This window comes from Eleginops maclovinus, chromosome 20, assembly GCF_036324505.1.
Source record: "Eleginops maclovinus isolate JMC-PN-2008 ecotype Puerto Natales chromosome 20, JC_Emac_rtc_rv5, whole genome shotgun sequence".
In the NCBI taxonomy this organism is placed as follows: Eukaryota; Metazoa; Chordata; class Actinopteri; order Perciformes; family Eleginopidae; genus Eleginops; species Eleginops maclovinus.
Window position 1 is genome coordinate 10,876,044 of NC_086368.1, and position 20,056 is coordinate 10,896,099.

Genomic DNA, 20,056 nt, shown 5'->3' on the forward strand with positions numbered 1-20,056 from the left:
TAGGGGATTTATTCATTTAATTTATTAAGATGCTACATAGTCCAACCAGGTTGGGTCTTTTTTATACACCAGAGAGACTACTTGAACTAGGAATATTAATCTTCTTCTCAGATAGACGTATTTATTTATTTATATACATACAAAACAGTTTGCCGACTGCTTACATTGATCACGGTGATGGTCAGAGACTCCAGGTCAGTGTAGTGTGTTTTACAACCGGGCCTGGATCAATTAGTACACACACAAAATAATTATTGTTTGTTTGATCCTCATTGGAGTAGCACACTGGTAGGGATTACTGCGTCAAAGCAGGATGGTGCTTTATAATATATATTCAAAAGACAGTATATTATGGTACAGTAAACTGTTCTGAAACTCCAACCAGGATTCAATGAACAAGAATAATTATCTGCCAGTACTATAGGACCCAGGTCTGATAACCCCAGATGGGACTGTAGATCAGGTCTGTCTGCCCTCCCTCTAAGCAGCAAGTAATCCTCATCCCAACAACTTTACAGAGATACAGCAGAAACACAAGCTCATGTATATTTTAACCTTTTACTTCACAATCATATCCATCATTTCCCCCTCCGCCTAAAATTAAAATATGGTGGCATTAAGTATTTCTATTTCACTTTAAACAAAGGGTAATGCATTCTGAATCTCATATGGATACAGAGGAAAAAATATATGAACTTTTTTCTTCAACACTCTCACTCTTCATTGCCTTTTTCCCCCGTCATGCAAATTTGGAGATGAAACAATTTGAGCGTGTGTTTCGGTTTATTTTTGACCAAGACATAACCATCGCCTCTGGAACAGTACAATGTCATCATGTGGTCCCCTCAAGGATATAAGCTAGGACGTATGTGCCCCACCCTCCCTCTGGTTTAAGAAGAAAATCAAATGTTATGCTGCAGGAAGATCAAAGGAGAGACACTCTTAATCTTAGTGCATTCAAAATGAATATGACTTCAAATGCAGTGAGGGTATAACATTAATAAGCAACGGATAAATGCTGAACAAACACCAACAAACTAAACACAGGCCTGCAGTGGAGTGGAAAAAAACCACATAAAAATCACCAGCAGCAGAGAAGCTGGAAACACTCAGTTGATCTCTGACATACATTTGCCCCAAACAAAACAGAACGTCAACAAATGTATGGCTCAGTAGGAAAATATGAGAAAACCAAAAAGAGCTGGAAAAGACCCAAGGTCTCTCTGAGAGGACACTGTAACAGGACCTTGGTGTTGTTGATGCTGTAAGGGAAACACGTAACAGTCACATGCACCTCCCGTTAGCTCTTACTATATGGATGCATGCTTTCTCTGTGTGGGTGTATTTCTATATATATGTATATTTATGTACATTTATGTACTGTATATACCTCTTATATACCTTTGTCTTGGCCTGAGAATAACTTGCCCAAATAGGTCACAAGGCAAGCCATTTATCTGTTTAACATGTACAGAAATCATCCTACAAATCTGGAGTTCATTTTTGTAGCTGTAATATTCTTAAAAGCTTTTTCACCCCAACAACAAAATAATTACTTAAAATCATAAAAATCCAACAAATGCAGAAAAGAAACTCTGAAAATAAAGTTGTGCAAACCTACAACCAAATAACATAGTATCATCACTGTTATAAAAGCAATTAAATTAGATTCAAATAGTAGATGTGAACGCATGCAATCAAACATCCCCCCCTTCTGACAACAGGGGGTGTGGTGAGCAGTGAGTGACATGTGACGGGAAGAAAGGTAGAGTGAAAATAATAAACGACATGAGGAAAGAAAATACGTATAGTGTTCACTGATCAAGTTTGTTCTACAATGAAAGACGAGCTGATTTTACAAAGCAATGATTGCAGGAGTCAGATTGATAGCCCTGTGTGTGTAACCCCGACTGTGTGGATCATTCCTCTGGAAAATCCCTTCCTTAAAGGAGTTTTAGCTGGAAGGGACAGGGATATACTGTACAGTGTGTGTGTGGGGCGGTGACGTATACATATACATCGGCTCTGGCCTCCGTCATTTAGAAAAATAAACAGCAATACACTAAAATGACATTCACACAATTTCAAACTGATGCAGTCGCAGCAACACTCCCTCGCCGGTGTTAGAAAATTGGTCTCGATCACTTGCATTAAATCATGTTTCCATTACTCCCCACCCCCACAGTCATCTGTATACATTAAACTTTGGGAAAGAGGGCCAGAATGATTATGTGATGTTTACGTAGAGGCAAGACCTGTAACAGTTGGTTTGTTCATTAGATGATGAATCGTTTTTTTCTTCTTTATTTTCTCATACATTACCTTTTAAAATTTTACATAAATGAGACTGAATCAAAACTTGTACCACCCCCCACCCAGTGGATATGGCATTTCTGATCCAAAATCCCAGATCCCGTGTTTGATTTCTTCCCCTGAAAGCATGCTGCGGCCCGACCGAACTGCTGCCATCTACAAGACCAACTTGCCCACGATGACGCCCACCACAAAGAAAAGCACGATGAGGGCCATTGTGCGGGCGTTCAACCCCTCGTCTTTCTTCATGCCAATTGAGGTGTGCTGAGATGACATCACGTTACTCTTCCTCATCCGCAGACCATCGTCCTCCTGAAACAGGAAGGAAAAGTAAGCGGTGTTAGCGGGGCAGGGTTGTTATGTTAATCTAAAGCTACAATAAGAAGTGAAAAACACTGACAATCTGAAACTAAATAAAAACGACATCCTTCAAAAGGCACCTACTATCTTTTTCATGTCTGTTATACATAGATATGTGTCCCCTCTGTGTAAAGGTATTTTGAAAGTTTCAGGAAGAATATATACTCTCTCTCTTTTTGTCCTGATTGATCTCTATTAAAAACTTGTCAGAAAATGAGCTTATCAGATTTGGCCACTTTGTGATGTCACAATGTTTTTTGGGGGTTGTTTAACCATTAGCCAATAACCAACCAAGGTAACACCCGCCCACCTTCTCACCGGAGGTCCTACTACAGCACCATTTTTTAAAAACCAAGCACTTTGCAGAGGGGCGTGGCCAGCAGCAGCTCATTAGAATTGAATGCTAGTCACAGAATCAGCACTTTTGGAGCAGGGCTGAAACAGAGGGGTTTATGGCATGCTACAATGATCTGGTTGTTATTTCCAGTCCCACAGTTCAGAGACATGTTTTGTATATATCTTGAGATACTGATTTTTGGGAAAAAGGGTATAATAGGGGACCTTTAAGTATTTATAACGACATTGCCTGGCCATTTCAATTTGAGTGTTTTAGCTAAAAAAGAAGATGCCATGAATTTCCATCCACTTAATAGCAATTGCTTCACAATAACCCCAACTGTTTTTATTCTGCAGTATAGTCTTGTAGTTTACTAACTGGGGTCTGGAAAAATAAATGTCCAAGTGCGGTAGTAAAGGGTATAAAACTTGATTCCTAAACCAACACATTTTAGCATTATTGCAATTAAAACTAAAGTAAACAGAACTCTCAACATGTATTTTCTATTTATCAGATTTGTATATGGTTCTCATAAAAAGACTAAACTGGTCTAAAAATACAAATAAATAGATAAAAACTCAAAATTAACGTAAATCTTTCTGACAAAACTAAAACCATTAAACCAATCGGAATTTAAAAAAAAAATCCTATTAATAATAACTATATTAACTTGCAACAGGATGGAAGAATTGATAGAATTAGAGAAAGGGAGAAGCGTGGGTAGGAATGACGAGGTGGAGAAAAGAAAGGATGACATGTTTAAGAGAGACGGTCATCTTCTCAATCACTCAATGAGATAAAAAAAAGTATTTATTTACAAGCTCAAAGAAATAGGATCTGCTTAAATCTTCATCTGACACAATCCCCAGAGGTCTGCAGAAGGCGCCAGGCTATAACACACTTCATTTCCCAGCAGCGGGTGGGGGGGGGGCTCTCTGTTAGTTTAATCTCAGCCACAGGAGCAGCCAACAGTCGTTCTGCCTCTGGCAAGAACTTAAAGGGGAGGAGGTGGCGGAGTTTGACTTTCTCCTAGCTGTGTGTGTGTGTGTGTGTGTGTGTGTGTGTGTGTGTGTGTGTGTGTGTGTGTGTGTGTGTGTGTGTGTCTTATTTTAAACTAAACCTTAACAAAGCTCTCTTTTAAACCCATACTTTACTGATTTGTTTAACGTTGTGATTGATGGCAAACTCATTGATTTGCCAAATTGCCTTTGTCGTGCTTTAAAGCCTGAGGTCTGCCACTGATTATGGATCTGAGCAGTTACACTTCACTCTAACCTCAATCTCGAGTTACTATCTCTATTCAAAGAAAAGCAGCAAAGGCTGGAGGGACACCCCGACCTCGTTTGGAACCACCACTCTGTGTGAATCAAGTTTCCACTTAATGTGCTTATCTTGAATGGGAACATCAATCAGTATTAAAAAAAAAGAAATAACCAAATGTGGCTCTGGATGTTCAATGAAGTCATCAGCTAGTTCTGGTGATTGAGATGAAAGAGTATTTTTTCTGCTCATTTAGTGAATGATCTCTTTCTCTCTATATCTGAATTAAGTCTGGAAAGGAAGATTGGCAGTTTGAGCTATTCCTACATCGTACAACGTACTTAAGGTGAAACCAATGGTTGATTATACTTTTAAGTCGTATCATATTCAGAATGCAAAGTAATTCCCTAGTTATAGCATCTTAATGATACCATACTACATATCTTTGCCTTTTGGACGGTTGGTCAAACATAAACATGTCTATTTCTCTGGAGCTTTACAAAAAGCAATTTTCCCTTTTATAAAAAAATGTATTATAGACCACAATTCATTGATGAATCATGAAAATAATCAGCAGACTTTATACTGTAACATCCAATGCACCTTTGATTTGGTTATTAGTACAGTTAGATCTATTAACCAAATATGCCCACTTCAAATATTCCATGGTTGTTTTCCGTGTTTTCTTTTTTGATTAAACTTTAAAGTAAATCTATACAGGTACATCTGAATGCACACCCAGGGTTTAAAATAAGTAGTATCTCTGCTAAACCTTATGAAACATTAAGCGTGTGATTTAAACGCTGGAGCAGAAGATTTGTTGATCAACAACATCATGGGTCAGCTTCTGTAATTATTTCAATAAGAAGGTTGCAACTTTGGTCTTAAAAATAACAAATCGAATCGCGACTTCCTGAAGGCACAGTCTACTTTATTTGAAGTTAGTTTAAAGTTTGTATTGATTGGATGGATTTGTGTCATTAACAGTCTATCACCTCAGCTAACCAATGGCCTTACCAAAAGGGATGCTTCTGTGAGGCTTCAGCGATGCCTTTGTCTTTACCTGGAGTCACCTCACTCACCCTGATCTGTTTGTTTTCTTCCCGTAGCCTCTGAGCCTCCATCTGCAGCCTCTTGCACTCCTCCATGATCTTCTTTACCTCCCCGTCATCGAAGGTGGAGCTCATTGATTTTGGAGGCAGCGTGGAGGAGTCCGACTTCAGCAAACTGGACGACATCATCTTGTTGGACTCCATGTCATGCTGTAAGAGTGAAAAGGGCGACAACATATAACTCAATAAGTTTTCTGTTTGCTGATACAATGTTTCCATGGCAATTCTGACCATTTACTTGGCTGGCACTCGGATGACATTTTAAATTTTTATTTGGAGACTTGCAGACTTTTATACAGGGACACAGAGCCTAGTTTCTAGCTGCCTAGCACCATGTTTGAGGGGGAGTTCACCCAGGGGTGCCTTTCATAAGTGGATCAAGCTGTTTTCTATCAGCATTATCTCCTTCTGAAGGACTCTGTGGTGCTGACTGGGAGCAATGTGTATGTATCGCGCGGCTCGAAATGAATTGAAAACAACCACCATGGGTTCTTTTCCCTCCATGTGTTCATGAAACCAGTGGACTCAGCTCATATCGTGAAGAGGTAAAGTATCTACAGCTCTATAAACTGTACAACAATAATAAACTGCATGTGAGAATGAACAAAGTGAGGATTATTGAACATAAACAAAGCAGAGAAAGTGACAAAAAATATACAAGAAGACCAAGAAGAAGAAAAAGAAACTCGGAGAGTGTTAGAGTATAAAAGGAAGAGGAGAGGTGAAGGCCAAAATCGGACAGGATGAAGAAAGAGAAGGCTGAGCAGTAAATAGGTATGGAGCTGGAAAACAACAATAAACATCAAAGCCCCATAAATAATGCAGCCCCCCCTTGAGTGAAATACGAACAAGCATAGAAATGCACTCTAAAGAGAAGAAGTAGAAACGCAACAATTTGTTACGTTTGCTGAACAGCAGCATGATAAATAATGAATAACATTCTTGTTACTATCGTTTTGATTTTTTTTAGCAATAAAACACTTTTGAATAAATAAAATAATGTCAAATAATTGTTTTAATCCATAGTTTGTAGAAAATGATGTATTTATCTAGTTAGCATCTCTGTATTAAGTACAGGGAGCCGGTCATCTTTGACTTGCTGTACATTATCCCTACTTGTGGTACTAATGCTGAGATGCGTTACTGTGATTTTGAAAAACCAACAGCAGGGAGCATTGTGACGCATCATTCCCTGTAGTGTCTTTTGATATGTGATCTGCAGTGACAACCAAAGCTGACGTGGTGAGGCCAGGAGAGAAGTGGTGTCGCAGCATGTACTTACTGTTTTTTCATTCTCCACTGGCATGTCAAAAACACATCTCAGCTTGGAGTCCATCAGCTCATCTGGCTTAGCCTCCTTCCACTGAGGACAGAGAGGACCAAAGATAAAGAATCCAGAGCGTCAACAAATTATTTCTTTATATTTCATTAAGACCAAAGGGACCATTTGTTACAGGCTGCGGATAATGGCTATATGCAGAAGGACAGAAACTCAGATAACAAACCTCATAATGTTTGGCTAAATTAAACATATTATTTCACAATGTCTCGATTAAGAACCAATTTTGGAACTTAGAAATAGGGTGTCTGGCTCTCTTAAATACAATATTGCATTCATGTTTAATAAACAACTTCAATGAATGTATTTCAAGGATCGATCAAGTGTCTGCTTTTTGCATTAAACATTTGAAGTATTTGCAAACACTGAAGTTGGTAAAACGAAAATGATGTTGAAAACTGATTTTAGGAAGAAGATGCACTCACCACTCCCTCCATGTCGGTCATGTCAGGAGGTGCTAGCACGGACTGCACCATGAACTTGTGTTTGCTCTTCTCATTGGGATCATAGTCAAAAGGCTGCAGCATAACTGAAATTACAAAATGATAGTCAAGGTCACTTATGATCCTATTATAAAGTCCCTTATTTTAACTGACTTCATGACAACATGTTAAGGTAACACATTTCCTCATTGACATGAGTTACCCCCACAGTGTGAGTCCCCACATCTTTTTTGTTGTCATTTTGTTGTTATGACTCCCTCTGTTGTATTTCCCCTTTTGGCAACCTCATTCTGACTTACCATTCTCAGAAGAATGTGTCTTGTTAGTATCACTCAAACTGGGGCAGACAAGCAGGAATATAATACCAGTTGTTGGTTAAAATCTGCCGCCCCATTACAAAACGAACTCCAGCGTTTAAGCCGATACTTTTGCTTTGTCAGCAGCTTTCCATGTCTCTCCCTTTCTCCACTCTGTGTCCACTCCTTGGATTAAATAGGAATTAGTGAGTATCAAATACCCATGTGTTTGTCAAAAATAAAACTAGGTCCTCCACGTCTTCAAGGCTCTGGGCTTGCCCGTGCTGCTCGGAAAAACTGGCAGAGATGGTTTATTTCTAAGTTTGTGTTACCATGACGGCGAAACACTGACGAATCTGCGAATACCCCGGGGGGTAATCTTTCCAACAGCTTCCAACCCTGTCTTTTTCTTTCTTAACATTACATATCGCTCTAACAAAAAGCAGGTGTTGGGTTGGAATACGACTTCAGCCCATCACCAAATCAGTCCTCCCAGTGAGTGGTGTGGTATTTGATGTCCTTCCAATGACCGAGAAGGTATTTTAAATCCGCAACGATGATTACATCACTTTCTCATGTCAGTATTCAAGTGAAGGGTGGATGTGTGGAGGGGGATGAAAAGAGCTATTGATGGCTGATCTGTCTCCCTTTTGACTTTTCAAATGAGGGTGTAATTGAAAGTCATATTTGGACATCAGTACCAACTACATCTCGAACGTCTGCGTGATTCTTTGGCTTCCACAAGAAACAAATGACCTCCTAATTTCAAAGCCGGCGTAGCTATCAGGATGGTTTTCAAATATGGCACATGCCAATTTTCCCTAGAGTGGAAAACCTCAGAGATGTAGTGCACCATTACAGCAATCAGAGCGGTTCAATATCGCAAACCAGAAACAGACGGCATGAACAGATTGAGAACGTCCTGTTTCAGTCAGACCCAATTTGCACGGCCATCTACCTCAGGTCCAAGGGGACACCACGAGAGAATGGAGGCAGGAAGGCATTTAAGTTCTTTGAGAAAAAGCGGATAACATTAAAACGTAAGTTCCTCCAGAGCCAGAGCCTGAGATGGAAAGAGCTCTGCCACAGGGGAGGAAAGAAAACATGTAAATCATCTTTAATCAACAGCATTTGAACACATGTTTAATAAGAAGCTTCTTCTGATAATGACTTGATTTAGTATTCTTTCACACTGGGCAATCAGTTATTAAACTGACAGAGGCTAATTGTGTTTAGCACGGTCAAGCAAGATGGCAATCGCCTGCCTGCTTGTTGATGATAAATGGAACCATTAGAGGGGTGAGGGAGGGGGGCAAAACAACTTTTCTTTCCTGTCACTAATTATATTGTGTCCCTTGAGACTTGATGCTCAAAACAGAATATCCACTAAACATTTACTTTTAAGTGATTACAGAGGTCCACCCATGGAACTTAATTATTATAGAGTTTGCACTAAATGTCTTTTTTCATTATCAATGAATTTCCGAAAATATTTTGAAATGTATCTTTAAATGTCTTGTTTTATCCATCCAACAGTGAAATATCATCTATAATGAAATAAAAAAGATGAAAACAGCAGATTTAATACTCTGCAAATACTCAGATTTAAAGGGAATACTTAGCCACCCAAAAAACCATTAAATTACAGATCCTCATATAACTCCTGTGGTGATCCAAGAATAACAGGTTGAGTAAATGTCAAAGTTTTAATATTTTTTAATGTCATTTAACTAGGTGATTCATTGATTCATAAACTAAGTATTTCAGTTCTACTCTATACCTTTGTTAGTCACAAAATCCATTGCTAAAGTATATCCCATCCAAAACCATGAAAGATTTTTCCTCAACACAACAAACATAACACGAGACAGTGCCGTACATTTCCATGGCCAAGCATGATGTCATTTCCATGACCTATTCAAGGTGAATTCTCAGCATCATAAGTAAACTTAAACTGTGTTTGACAATAAAACACAAATAAAGAAACTTGACAAAAACAAAACACCAAAATATGGAACTCATCAGTAGCTCAAAACTAGTTACGCGGTTACGTTACATCATGATACATGGCACCATACGGCTCATTGTAACTCTACAGTCTATGGGGGTTACACCCTGAGCTATAACAGTAGTAACCTTTTCACACCAATTCAGAGAAGCCTTTATCGTAAAAAGGGAACTCCCCATCTACTTTGTTCAATACTTCTCAACACAAAAACCTGGTCAAAGATCAGCAGAGCTACGGAGACGGTAAAGCGTGGGAATGAGGAAGAGAGTAAAGTCGACCAGTGTTGTTGGGCTACAGGCCTGGAGGGAAAACTCACCAGGATGTAAGAGCTAACTCAAATTTAGGCTTTTCAGGGCAGCAGGATCTCACACTTCTGGTTTGGCTCTCCTGGGTCCATCTAATTCAATTGAATTCAAAAGGGGGAAAAATGCAACCTATACACCAGTAAACCTATTTTAGGGTGCAGAATTAAGTTTTGCGGTCACCACTTAAGGTAAAGTTATAGGAATGTAGTTTGTGGGCAAAAACAAATATATGAGGCTTTTAAGTATTAGACATTTTGCTTAGCATATTTTAAGATTTCTTGCCCTTCATGACAAAAGCCAAACTGAAAATGAGTGTCATGGCAAGCTAATGAAACTAAGTCAGTTAAAAAGGCAACAAAATAATTTTTACTCTTTTATTAAAGTATGTTGTTTTTAGTTCTGCCTTCCTTGAAATTATAACGAGTCCAGAGCATGTCAGACAATCTCAACCACTGACAGCTTGATATTTGTGCAGACATGATTTATTGAAACATTCACGCCACTTTTTTTTCCACTGGATGCTGCTAAAAAACACCAATCAACGTCAGAAACATTCCTGTGGTCATGGCTACGGTGAACATATAAAGTTACAGCTGGGTAGAGCTTCAAAAGCACCGTGTGGATCCTCAGCTGAGCCAGCAAATGACACATCTTGGGGTCTGGAGGTAGACTGTAGGAGACGGCTCTTTCTTTCCAATGCAAGTGGCTGTCTGTGTAGCTTTTGTTAAAAACGAGTGGCCAGATATACGAGATAAACTGGACTACAACAAGTCACAGATCATTTGCAATCGTCTTAAATGAGGAATAAAGACTAAATAGAACAACATTTGCCTGAAAATTTGCAAAGCCAAATAAAGGCACACAAGGTGTCAGCAGGTATGACTCTGAATCTCTTTTAGCCGTCTTTTGACAGCGTTTTAAGTGTTAAAGGGTAACTTCTGTAGAGGCCTGGAACCTATTTCCCCATGTTTTTGTCACAAGAGACTAATGAGGAACACATTTTGCAGATAGTTTGAGATGCAAGTAATGCTTCAATGTGATGTTATCACAGCGGTCACTTAATCAATGCCAATTGGCACAATGTGATTACATTGCAGTGGTCTGAGCTCAAAATTGGACCATTTTACACAAGTTTCCCTCAAGTAATATGTTTCCCTTAAAGCATTAACACCGTAGCTAAACCATTTGGTACCAGAAATAAAAATATAACTTGAAATACATCTTTATTAGTTTTTTCTGAAGATGTTGGTGCACAGAGCTCTGGACTGCAGGTGGCATGCCTGACATGTACAGCTTTGGATATCTAAGTAAAATATAATGGAAACTGGAAACTACTCCTAACTTGGTTTGATGCTGAGTTTAGAATCAGGGGTGATATCAGGGGGGTTATAAACCTGGACTTTTCATCAAAATAACCTAATGTTAATTCAATTTAAAAGCAAACAATGCCTGCAAGATATGAACCCACAATGGATGGTATCATGTTAAGTACACCGCTTAGTGGTTTCTCCCTGAAGACGGACTGGACATAAAGAGGTTACACACCATAGCCTTAATGTTTGCCGAATAGTGACACAATTCTCAGAAAAGCAATATCCTTTTGGGACTCAAACCTGTGACCTTTCTCAACCCTAATAAGAGTGAAAAATGAAGGTATCTGACAGAGAGGACTGGGCTGATTGGTCGCCCACTGCTGACTGGAGGCCCTGGTGACACGGTTCACAGTTGTTGACACCAGATAGGAGAGCTTGTAAAATGAGTCTGTGGCTGTAAATGGCAGAGGTGGCACAGTGTGGAAACACTAGACTGTACCTGTCTCCCTCAGAGAGCACGGCTGGGAATGAGGCCTGCCAGGCAGAGGAAGGGTAGGGATGGGGGTGTACTGGGTAATGGGAGAGGACCAGTGTGTTTAGAAAAAACATGCGAACGCATTCAGGATACTTCAGATAGATTTTTTTTAAACCAAGATACAAAGATATTGACATTTACATGGCTGTAAGTTTGTAACAACTAGAGCTACGAAAAATATCATTTCCATATCAATCATGTGCTCAACACACACTCACACCGTCCCACGTATGCTAGGCCTAAGCTCCTTACGTTCCTCTCTGACCAACAGTCAAAAACAAAAGAGTTTAATTTAGGTACCTAGATTTGTTTATTTTGTTATGTATGCTTTGTGAATAATATCATAAAATGCAAAAAAAAATAAATAAAATAAAATAAGAGACACACTAGACAAGTAAATCCTACTTCATCAATCTTTACCTGAGACGTTGATTGATGTGCCTGCATCGATGATTCCGCTGTTCGGCCGCACACAGTACCGGCGCGGGGCTGTTGTCTTCACCTTGAAACACACATTCCTGTCTGTAGGGTTGGAGAGCTTGAGATTTGTGGTGACCACGTCTGAGAATGGACCTGTGAAGAAGATGAGTTGGATATGTGAAAACTCTGTAGCGTTGTTTTCTTTAAGAAGATTATACGATGTCCTCCAGAGACAGAATGGATCACTAAAGACCGTTGAAACAAAGACAAAACGTACAACTACACAAGTCACATTATAAAAACACAAGTGGAATCTGGACGGAGATTGATTTACACTTTTATGTAGGCCAAAAACTCTCTAAGAGTTATGATCCAACACACCACACATAAATCTCAAAATACTATTTGTCATTTGAATTGCTTGAATGCCAAATTGTTGAACACAACACATGCACAGAATAAATCTTTCACCGACTCAATCAAGCTCGTTATGTGTGCGAGTTTGAGCTGTGCAGTCGGACATATTCAAAGCAAATGAGTGTCCCTTAGTCATCAAAATGCGAATTAATCATCAACTGCTGCAGGAAAAGTTTGAATATAAAATAAATAAACGAGGAAATAAAACAAGCAAGCTGTGGAAGCTCTTTATACAAAACTAAATATTGATATAAATATAAAAGATCTTTGGCACAGCAGAAAACAAGCTTCTCTACCTTTTTAAATTAGATCAATGAAATATCAGTGGATAAACAAAGCATATAAAAAACATGTGACGTTTACGTTCACACATTTAAATATGGTCTATAAAGTCTCACAAGATGTGACTTTAACTATAACAAAATGAATCTATTCTTTTGGACCTTCCGCTGCAAATCTCCTTTATTTGATCTGACATTTGAGACAAACAGGGTTTCCCCGCCAATCCCACTAATGCAGGTTTCTAATAAGTTTGACTGGAAGTTGTCCTCAATATAAATAAAATCAGTCAAATTCTCAGATGAAAACACAAAATACAGCGTCTCAGTAACACACACTGATGAGAACTGAATTATTGTTAATAAATCAAGAACCTAAGCTGAGCCATCTGATTTTTCACATTTCTCTCTGGATTGAGTTGGACTACTTGATTCACAAAAACAATTCCAGTATTAATTAACCAAAACCATAAGAGTAAATGGTGTTTACAAATCTATGGATCAAAGATCTCTGCTGCTGCAGCATCGTAACCAGAACAGCTGATGAAGTTTGGCATCAAATACATGTAATTAAAGCTATCTTTGTTGATGCAGGTTGCATATCTCTAAAGCTTTCGAAACACTGAATGCATTAAGCTGAACAGAAAGTCAATACTGCAGGAAACCCCTGACAACAGAAGCCACAAAATGACACTGTGCAAAATCTATGAGGTGAGCTAAGGGTTAGTTTTTTATCCAGACTGCAGCACTACTTTTTTAAAGGTGAGTACTATACATCACTGTATCAACTACTTGTGCTGTTTTATACCTGTCTATTACATTGGCCAATTTAATTTGGTTTCATTCTGTCTTTAACAGCTACATCCAGTTGGTATTTGATTATCTCTATTTTTATAACATGAGTAATGTCGAAGGTTGACGGGGTAAAGAGAAATGAGGACATGAAGGAGGGGGAAAGGTGAACCCGAAGTACAGCAGGTTTACATGGCTGTGTGAAATCACCCAGTTTAGACCTGATATTCTGAATAACACACAGCAGGAACTGAATTAAGTCACTGTGAGACATTTGGGACACATATCTTTCTAACATACTGTCTTGGGGTTCTACAATCAAGACAAAATAAAATCAAGACAAAATGAAAATGTCAGTAGGAGTGACTGCAGCCAACAGGTGAGTTAGCTAAATAAAACCATTGTTTTTGCAACCTAACCACACTCTGCTCAATGGATGATATACAAGCTCAATCATCATTTTGACAGGGGTCAGGGGGTCTTTATAGAGGAAAGAAAATATGTTGGGAGTGTGGAGTAACACTTACAAAGATACAATATCTGCCGCTGATATCCAAAAGTCTGCCAAGGTACGAAATACATTTCATTCAATTTAGCAGCCTGTGATCAATATCAAACTATAAAACTAAAAATGCTATTTATTTTTACCCCATCAATCAGTCTTACTGCTGGGAGTATGTCATTTTGCTCTAAATATTCAGCAGAAAGTGTGTCATTTTCTTGTGTTTCTCTTTAGCTGCTTTCCTGGCAGAAAAAAAAATGGTGTCCGACTCTCAAGCAGAGATGTGACTTTCTCGTTTTATTAAATAGCCATCAATGAAAACAACACCAGGCATTTTTGAACAGCTGGAAAAAAAAAATCAGATGTGGGCTGTGATTCAGAGGTTTATAGGCACCAGATAAATTCAAAGGTCAAGTTATTGCACTCACATTTAAAACCCACCACAAGAGCAATCACTCTCCACTTTGGTGTAAGGTTTGCTTTACACTTTAGTGGTAATGACATTAACAGATATATCAATGTTGGATATGAAAGCTTTTGCATGTACCACTGTGAAAAAAATCTAAAGTACCAAAACCTAATATGGCCAATGCATTGACCCTGGAAAAAGCCAATAGTCGAATGAGCCTTCTTTGCATTGGAAGGGGGGAAATTCCAACCAATGTCATTATATGTACAAACTGCAGCGTCACAAGTCCTTAGTATATTCTTTTCTGGCAAAAATTATTTTATGGACACTCCAAAAACTGCATATAAAAATGTATTTAGATAGCTGGCAACGGTTAGTCACAGTGTTTTTCCAGGAAGGCTAACTCTAGAGAGAGCAAAGCTAATTCATGGTCAAGTGAGTAAGTTTTAACGAATACAGTGCCAATACCACACACTTTACAACGGACAGACTTACGGAAACTAAGTAGTCATATTGGAACTTTACTGTATTGTTAAAAAAATCATATAAAACTAAAACTATTCATAAAATATTCTTTCTCTATGAAAGAGGAGTAGATTTATTTGTGGCTGTGTTTTCTGCTACTTTTGTGGCGGATATCAAGGTCGTATAATATCGTACACATGAGAGTGACCCGCAGGTATATCAGGAGACAGCCATATTGGTATATTTAGGTTCGCAGCTTTTGAGACTGTTGTGGTCTTCTGGTGTTTTTGTTTGTGACAATATCCTAAGAAAAACCCAACTCAACAAGGACTACCTAACAGTGCTGACAATGAATCATCTTCATTGTCAGCACTGTTACAGTTGCATTAAAGTTGCATTTTAACGTATGTCATGCTACAATTACAAAACCCCAAAATTCAGCAAGGCCAGGTTTTTCAATAAGGTCAAAGTTTTCTTTCAAAACAACAAATTAGGCCGCTACAGTAGCTATTATTGTGAGAAAAACCTTTAGCTCTTCACAGAGGCCCACTCTATGTGAATGAAAACATGGAGCTATTTCAGAATTAGCACATACACAAGATTCTAGATAAAGTTTCAGCTCAGCAAACATCCAGAGCAACTGACACTTCCCTTCCCCTTTGAGCAAAGACAGAGAGGAAACTCAGACCCTTGCAAGCTTGGCGTGACTTCAGAAGACTTTTAATGAAAGGGACTCACGCCACTGACTACTGTACACCTGATATACTACTTCCTGAATGTGTCTAGGGATACCATCCAACTCACAAAAACCACAAGCCGCAGTTAAAAACGTATATAAAGAGCTAATGTTTGAATGTTTCATCTTTCAAGGATACATTTTATAAACAGCACATACAAAGTGAAGGGAGTTGAACTTTTTTAATAATACTCCTGATGAAGATGAAGATGAATGCAAATGAAAAATTCCAGTCCTTAACAGTCAACTAGTATTTCGTCCACAGATGAAGCTGCTACTAACAGACCTCCTCTCTATTTCCTGAAGTTTCACAATCCCAGGCCTGCACTTAACGTCAATCCTGCAGTATCCCAAATGTTCAATACTTGTGTACTCCTTTAAAGGTTTAAGTTTTCAGTGAGAAATATGAAGCTTCAGGCAAAGAGCGGCAGACAGCGCAGGGAAATTGAAAAGTTATCGACAGACCAAATTGTGCTATTTGTATTAAGGTCTTTTTATTGGAATGTAGACAAACATTTTTTTACAACAACACCATTTTCACAATCTCAATGGTGAATCAAACCTACCCACAGGTTTAATCGACTGACTACAAATAAAATGTATAACAATTTGAACGTAGCTGCTTCTCTTTATGCCTGTTGTTGGGGTCCAAACTGAAGTTTTTTCCTCACCTGCCATCATGGCATTTTTATCTGTTGGCCACTAAATTGTTTGGTCTGTCACTTCTTAATCTACGTAGAATGTTTTAGAATTGTAAACACTGAGCCAGTTGTACAAGGCAAAAGTAGAAACATGATACACGTAATTTAACCTGATCCTTACCTATTTCTAACGTAAAACTTGCTTTAAAATGAATATTTCTTAATATAAGAGAAGCAGGTTCTTTTTCCATTCCCTGGCTTTGGTACATTAGCCTAAATTACAGTTTGAGTTATCTTAAAATCGTGAAAAATTAAAAATAACAAGCCTTGATAAAAAAAGAAAAAAAAGAAAATATACACCGAGGCATTATCTGACTCCACTTTGTCCAAAATGTTCATATATCAGGCACCTCGTTGTATATTATTACTAATGCAATATACAGGCTCAGTATAGCCTAATACAACTCTGACACTTCATTACTGCTATACAAAGTTAAATACCTTTATAATGTGCCATTAAACTGTAATCATAGTAAATAAATTAGTAAGGTAACACCATAGCTGCACATTTGAACACAAGCATTATGCTACTCTAACTGGCAGTTCACATAAAAACAGAGGTGTGAGTTACCTAACACTTTGCTGCTGCTGGTTCTTTAAGTGTAATGTTTGTGTCAGCCAAATTGCATTTAGCAAAGAAGTTGCTTAATGTACAGTGCTTCACAGAGAGAAACAAGAAGAACAATTTAAAATGAAAGATAAAATACACAAAGAGCAAAATCAGGATATGCTTTCAAAAACAGTATACGTTTTTAGATGAGACTTTAAGGAAGACACTGAGTGAGACAGCCAGGCACAGGGAAGAAGTACACAATGTACTTGTCAACGTTTTTTTGATTTAAGATTAATAATATGAGTAAAAGTTTGCCCATGTTTTAGAGGCTAACTGTTATTTGAACCATTCATAAACGTATACAAATATGTAGCTTCACTACTCAATAGTACAAGATGCATCATTTAAAATGATGGCATGATCTGCGTAATATGTTGCAAAACAGATAAAGTAGTATCATATTTGTTTATGCAACAGTATTTCGGCCAAATGTCGAGCTTTGATAAAATGTCTAATAGCGTATGTAAAGCCCAAACGATCAGGAGGCTTGGCATGTTGATGATCAGTAGCCGACACTTATTAAGTAGCACAGGTTATGCAGTTATGTTGTCCTGTGAGCTGTCAAGTTATTAGATGACAGCTGGCTGTCCAACAGAGCAAGACAGCCAATCAGAGGGAGCGCTAATGGAAGCTAGCTGTACATGCTAAGGATGTTGTAGCTTCTGTGCAAAGAAAGGTTATGAATGAAATAGGTTGTCACATATCATATTACTATTTCCACGGACATATGTTTCGTGTCCTGCACGTGTAAACATCTTTAAAGCAGTCGCTGCAGCAGAAATGTGCAACAAGGCCTGGCTAGCCTGATTAGCCGACATAAGCTAATCCAGCTAGCTAACAAGCTAGCTAGCTGTCAGTTGACCTGCCGTCCTTTCATTCTCTTTCTTTTCATACGAAAGCAAATATTGTCAAAATGTGAGGTCCAGCTTCCCCCCGGCTTGGTTGCCGTGTTGGCCTGCCCCCCTTTTTCTGGCCCTGCTGGCAGAGGCAGCTCCCCCCTCCCGTCCAAGGCGCCGGGCCCTCCCCTCTCTTACCTCTGAATTTCAGTTCATGCTGAGGCTCCAAGAGCAGAACCTGTTCCGGCCTGGCCATCTCCCAACAGCTGGAGGAGCGGGGATATCTCACTGCAACCAGGTCCTGTCTGTTACCCCCGTGTTAGGATGTTGTTGCAGCGTCAATAAGAGTTGTTTTATCAATGAATTGTCTCTGGATATCCTGTCCCCCCCGGTCACTACTCGAGCTACTAACGGCTGTTGTGATGCAGCAGGAAGGGAGCGAGAGACAGCCCGGTGACGTCACTGCCTCTGCATAGCCACCCAGCGGGGAGGGTGACAGCAGGGTGATGATGGGCGATGATGGGTGAGACCAAGGTGCTCCCCCTCAACCGATGTGAAAGGGATATGGTTAAAATATGTTGGCTTTTATTTCAACCCACAGTTTCTAAGTTTAGTTTCAAGCAGTGATGGATTGTTACTACCTCCTTGGCCCACTTGAATACTTGAATTTTACTTGAGTATTTCATTTTCATGCAACTTTACTTACTTTAGAATAATTAATAATAATCATTTAGCTAATGAAGGCAAAGCTGACACTGACGGAAAAGTGGGAGAAGATGGATGGATGGATGGATGGATGGATGGATGGCTATATTTTGCCAGATTCACAAATGAATTAATACATTTTTATTTTGACATATAACAACTAAAAGCATTATTGAGAATGGACCATTTCAGAATCAATAATGCTAAAGTATGACTAATGCAATCCTGTGTAGCACTTTAATGTTGCAAGTGGAATAGCTGGCTCACTTTCAGCAACTTTATATATTACAGGGTTTCTTAATCTATTACATCATAATTTACCGACACCAACCATATGTTTGAACAGTGAATATGAATTATTACTATCACATTGGAGATACAGGGTTCCACAAGCACTGTTTTGTGCACCTTTCAAAACTACAATTATAAAGAGTAAAATGTAAGTCTTGAGCCTTTATGTTTTCTTCAGTGATGATAACTGTCTGTTTCCTTGCCTTAATATTTGTCCTTGTTGATGTTTCAAATGGAGCTGCTGTTATCCAAGAAAAATATCAGACTTAATCTGATTATAAAGTCATTTTGTATCATTTTGTCATGTAAAAAGTTGTTACCATCTCTTTCTCTAATGCACACTTTTGTTTTTCTTCATTTCCCCATAGTAACAATATATTCATAAGAATCTTTACCTCAAAACAATGTTATGACAATAGTGCATTTAATCTCACAATGAAAACACTTTGTAGATAGCTTGGCATGGAAAGAGACTTGGCTCTGAGCTAATAACAAAATTGAGTCCCTTTTTAATGTATTCCTAGTTTCACCCAGTTGATCAAGTTCAGGCCATTTGAAATAACATTTAATTTTCGTTTTGAATAGATTATTTTTTGGCAGCCTAAAAGATAGATATTACTTTTCAAACATATTTCACATATTATAGTGCAATTCTATAATATTTCACATTCATAAATGCCTGTATCTTTCTTCAAGTTAAAAAAATCCTTGACTTAGTTTGTTTTTCATATAAGCTAAAGACCACCATACTGTATTTCGGCATTAATATTTATTTATGGTATGAAAATGTTGTATTTGTATCAACAAATGAAAAAAAACACCTTGATAAAGTTGCAATGGGCTAAAGGTGCATTAGGAATATTTTCTCAATGAATTTCTGCATTTAAAGCTGGAACTAGCTGGAACAATGACCCATAACGAGGGCCTATTACTAATGTTTTTATTTACACCTGTGTTGACAGGTTAAAACTGTCGACAGCATAAAGTCTGACATTGTGAAACACTCCCATGTTGCCCTGGATAGCAGCTCAGCTGTACACCAGTGTCAGTTTAATTTTAATTGATTTAATTACAGGTAACCAATTTACTTTTAACGTCCAATGTCAAGTTACACTGTTGTGTGCACTGCCATGTAATGGTTAATTATGGTAGTGATAACTGGTGAGCCCATAATTGTGACAGTTGTAGTTTACAGCCATACTTTTCATAATTTTCCAACATTCTTTATAAAGAAAGAAGGGTTTAGAGGGGGAATGGGGGGTTGTGTTCT

At 38.4% G+C, this 20,056-nt stretch overlaps 1 protein-coding gene across 1 annotated transcript; it reads right to left on the minus strand.

Moving 5' to 3' along the window:
- Positions 1-18,238, minus strand: LOC134883117 (vesicle-associated membrane protein-associated protein B-like). Its single transcript, XM_063911311.1, has 6 exons — positions 17,989-18,238; positions 12,042-12,194; positions 7,147-7,250; positions 6,665-6,745; positions 5,353-5,532; positions 1-2,625 (listed from the first exon to the last, which is right to left on the minus strand). The coding sequence occupies exons 1-6, from the start codon at positions 18,044-18,046 to the stop codon at positions 2,470-2,472; spliced, it is 732 nt and encodes a 243-aa protein (XP_063767381.1). The 5' UTR covers positions 18,047-18,238; the 3' UTR covers positions 1-2,469.
- Between the last annotated feature and the right edge of the window lie 1,818 nt (positions 18,239-20,056).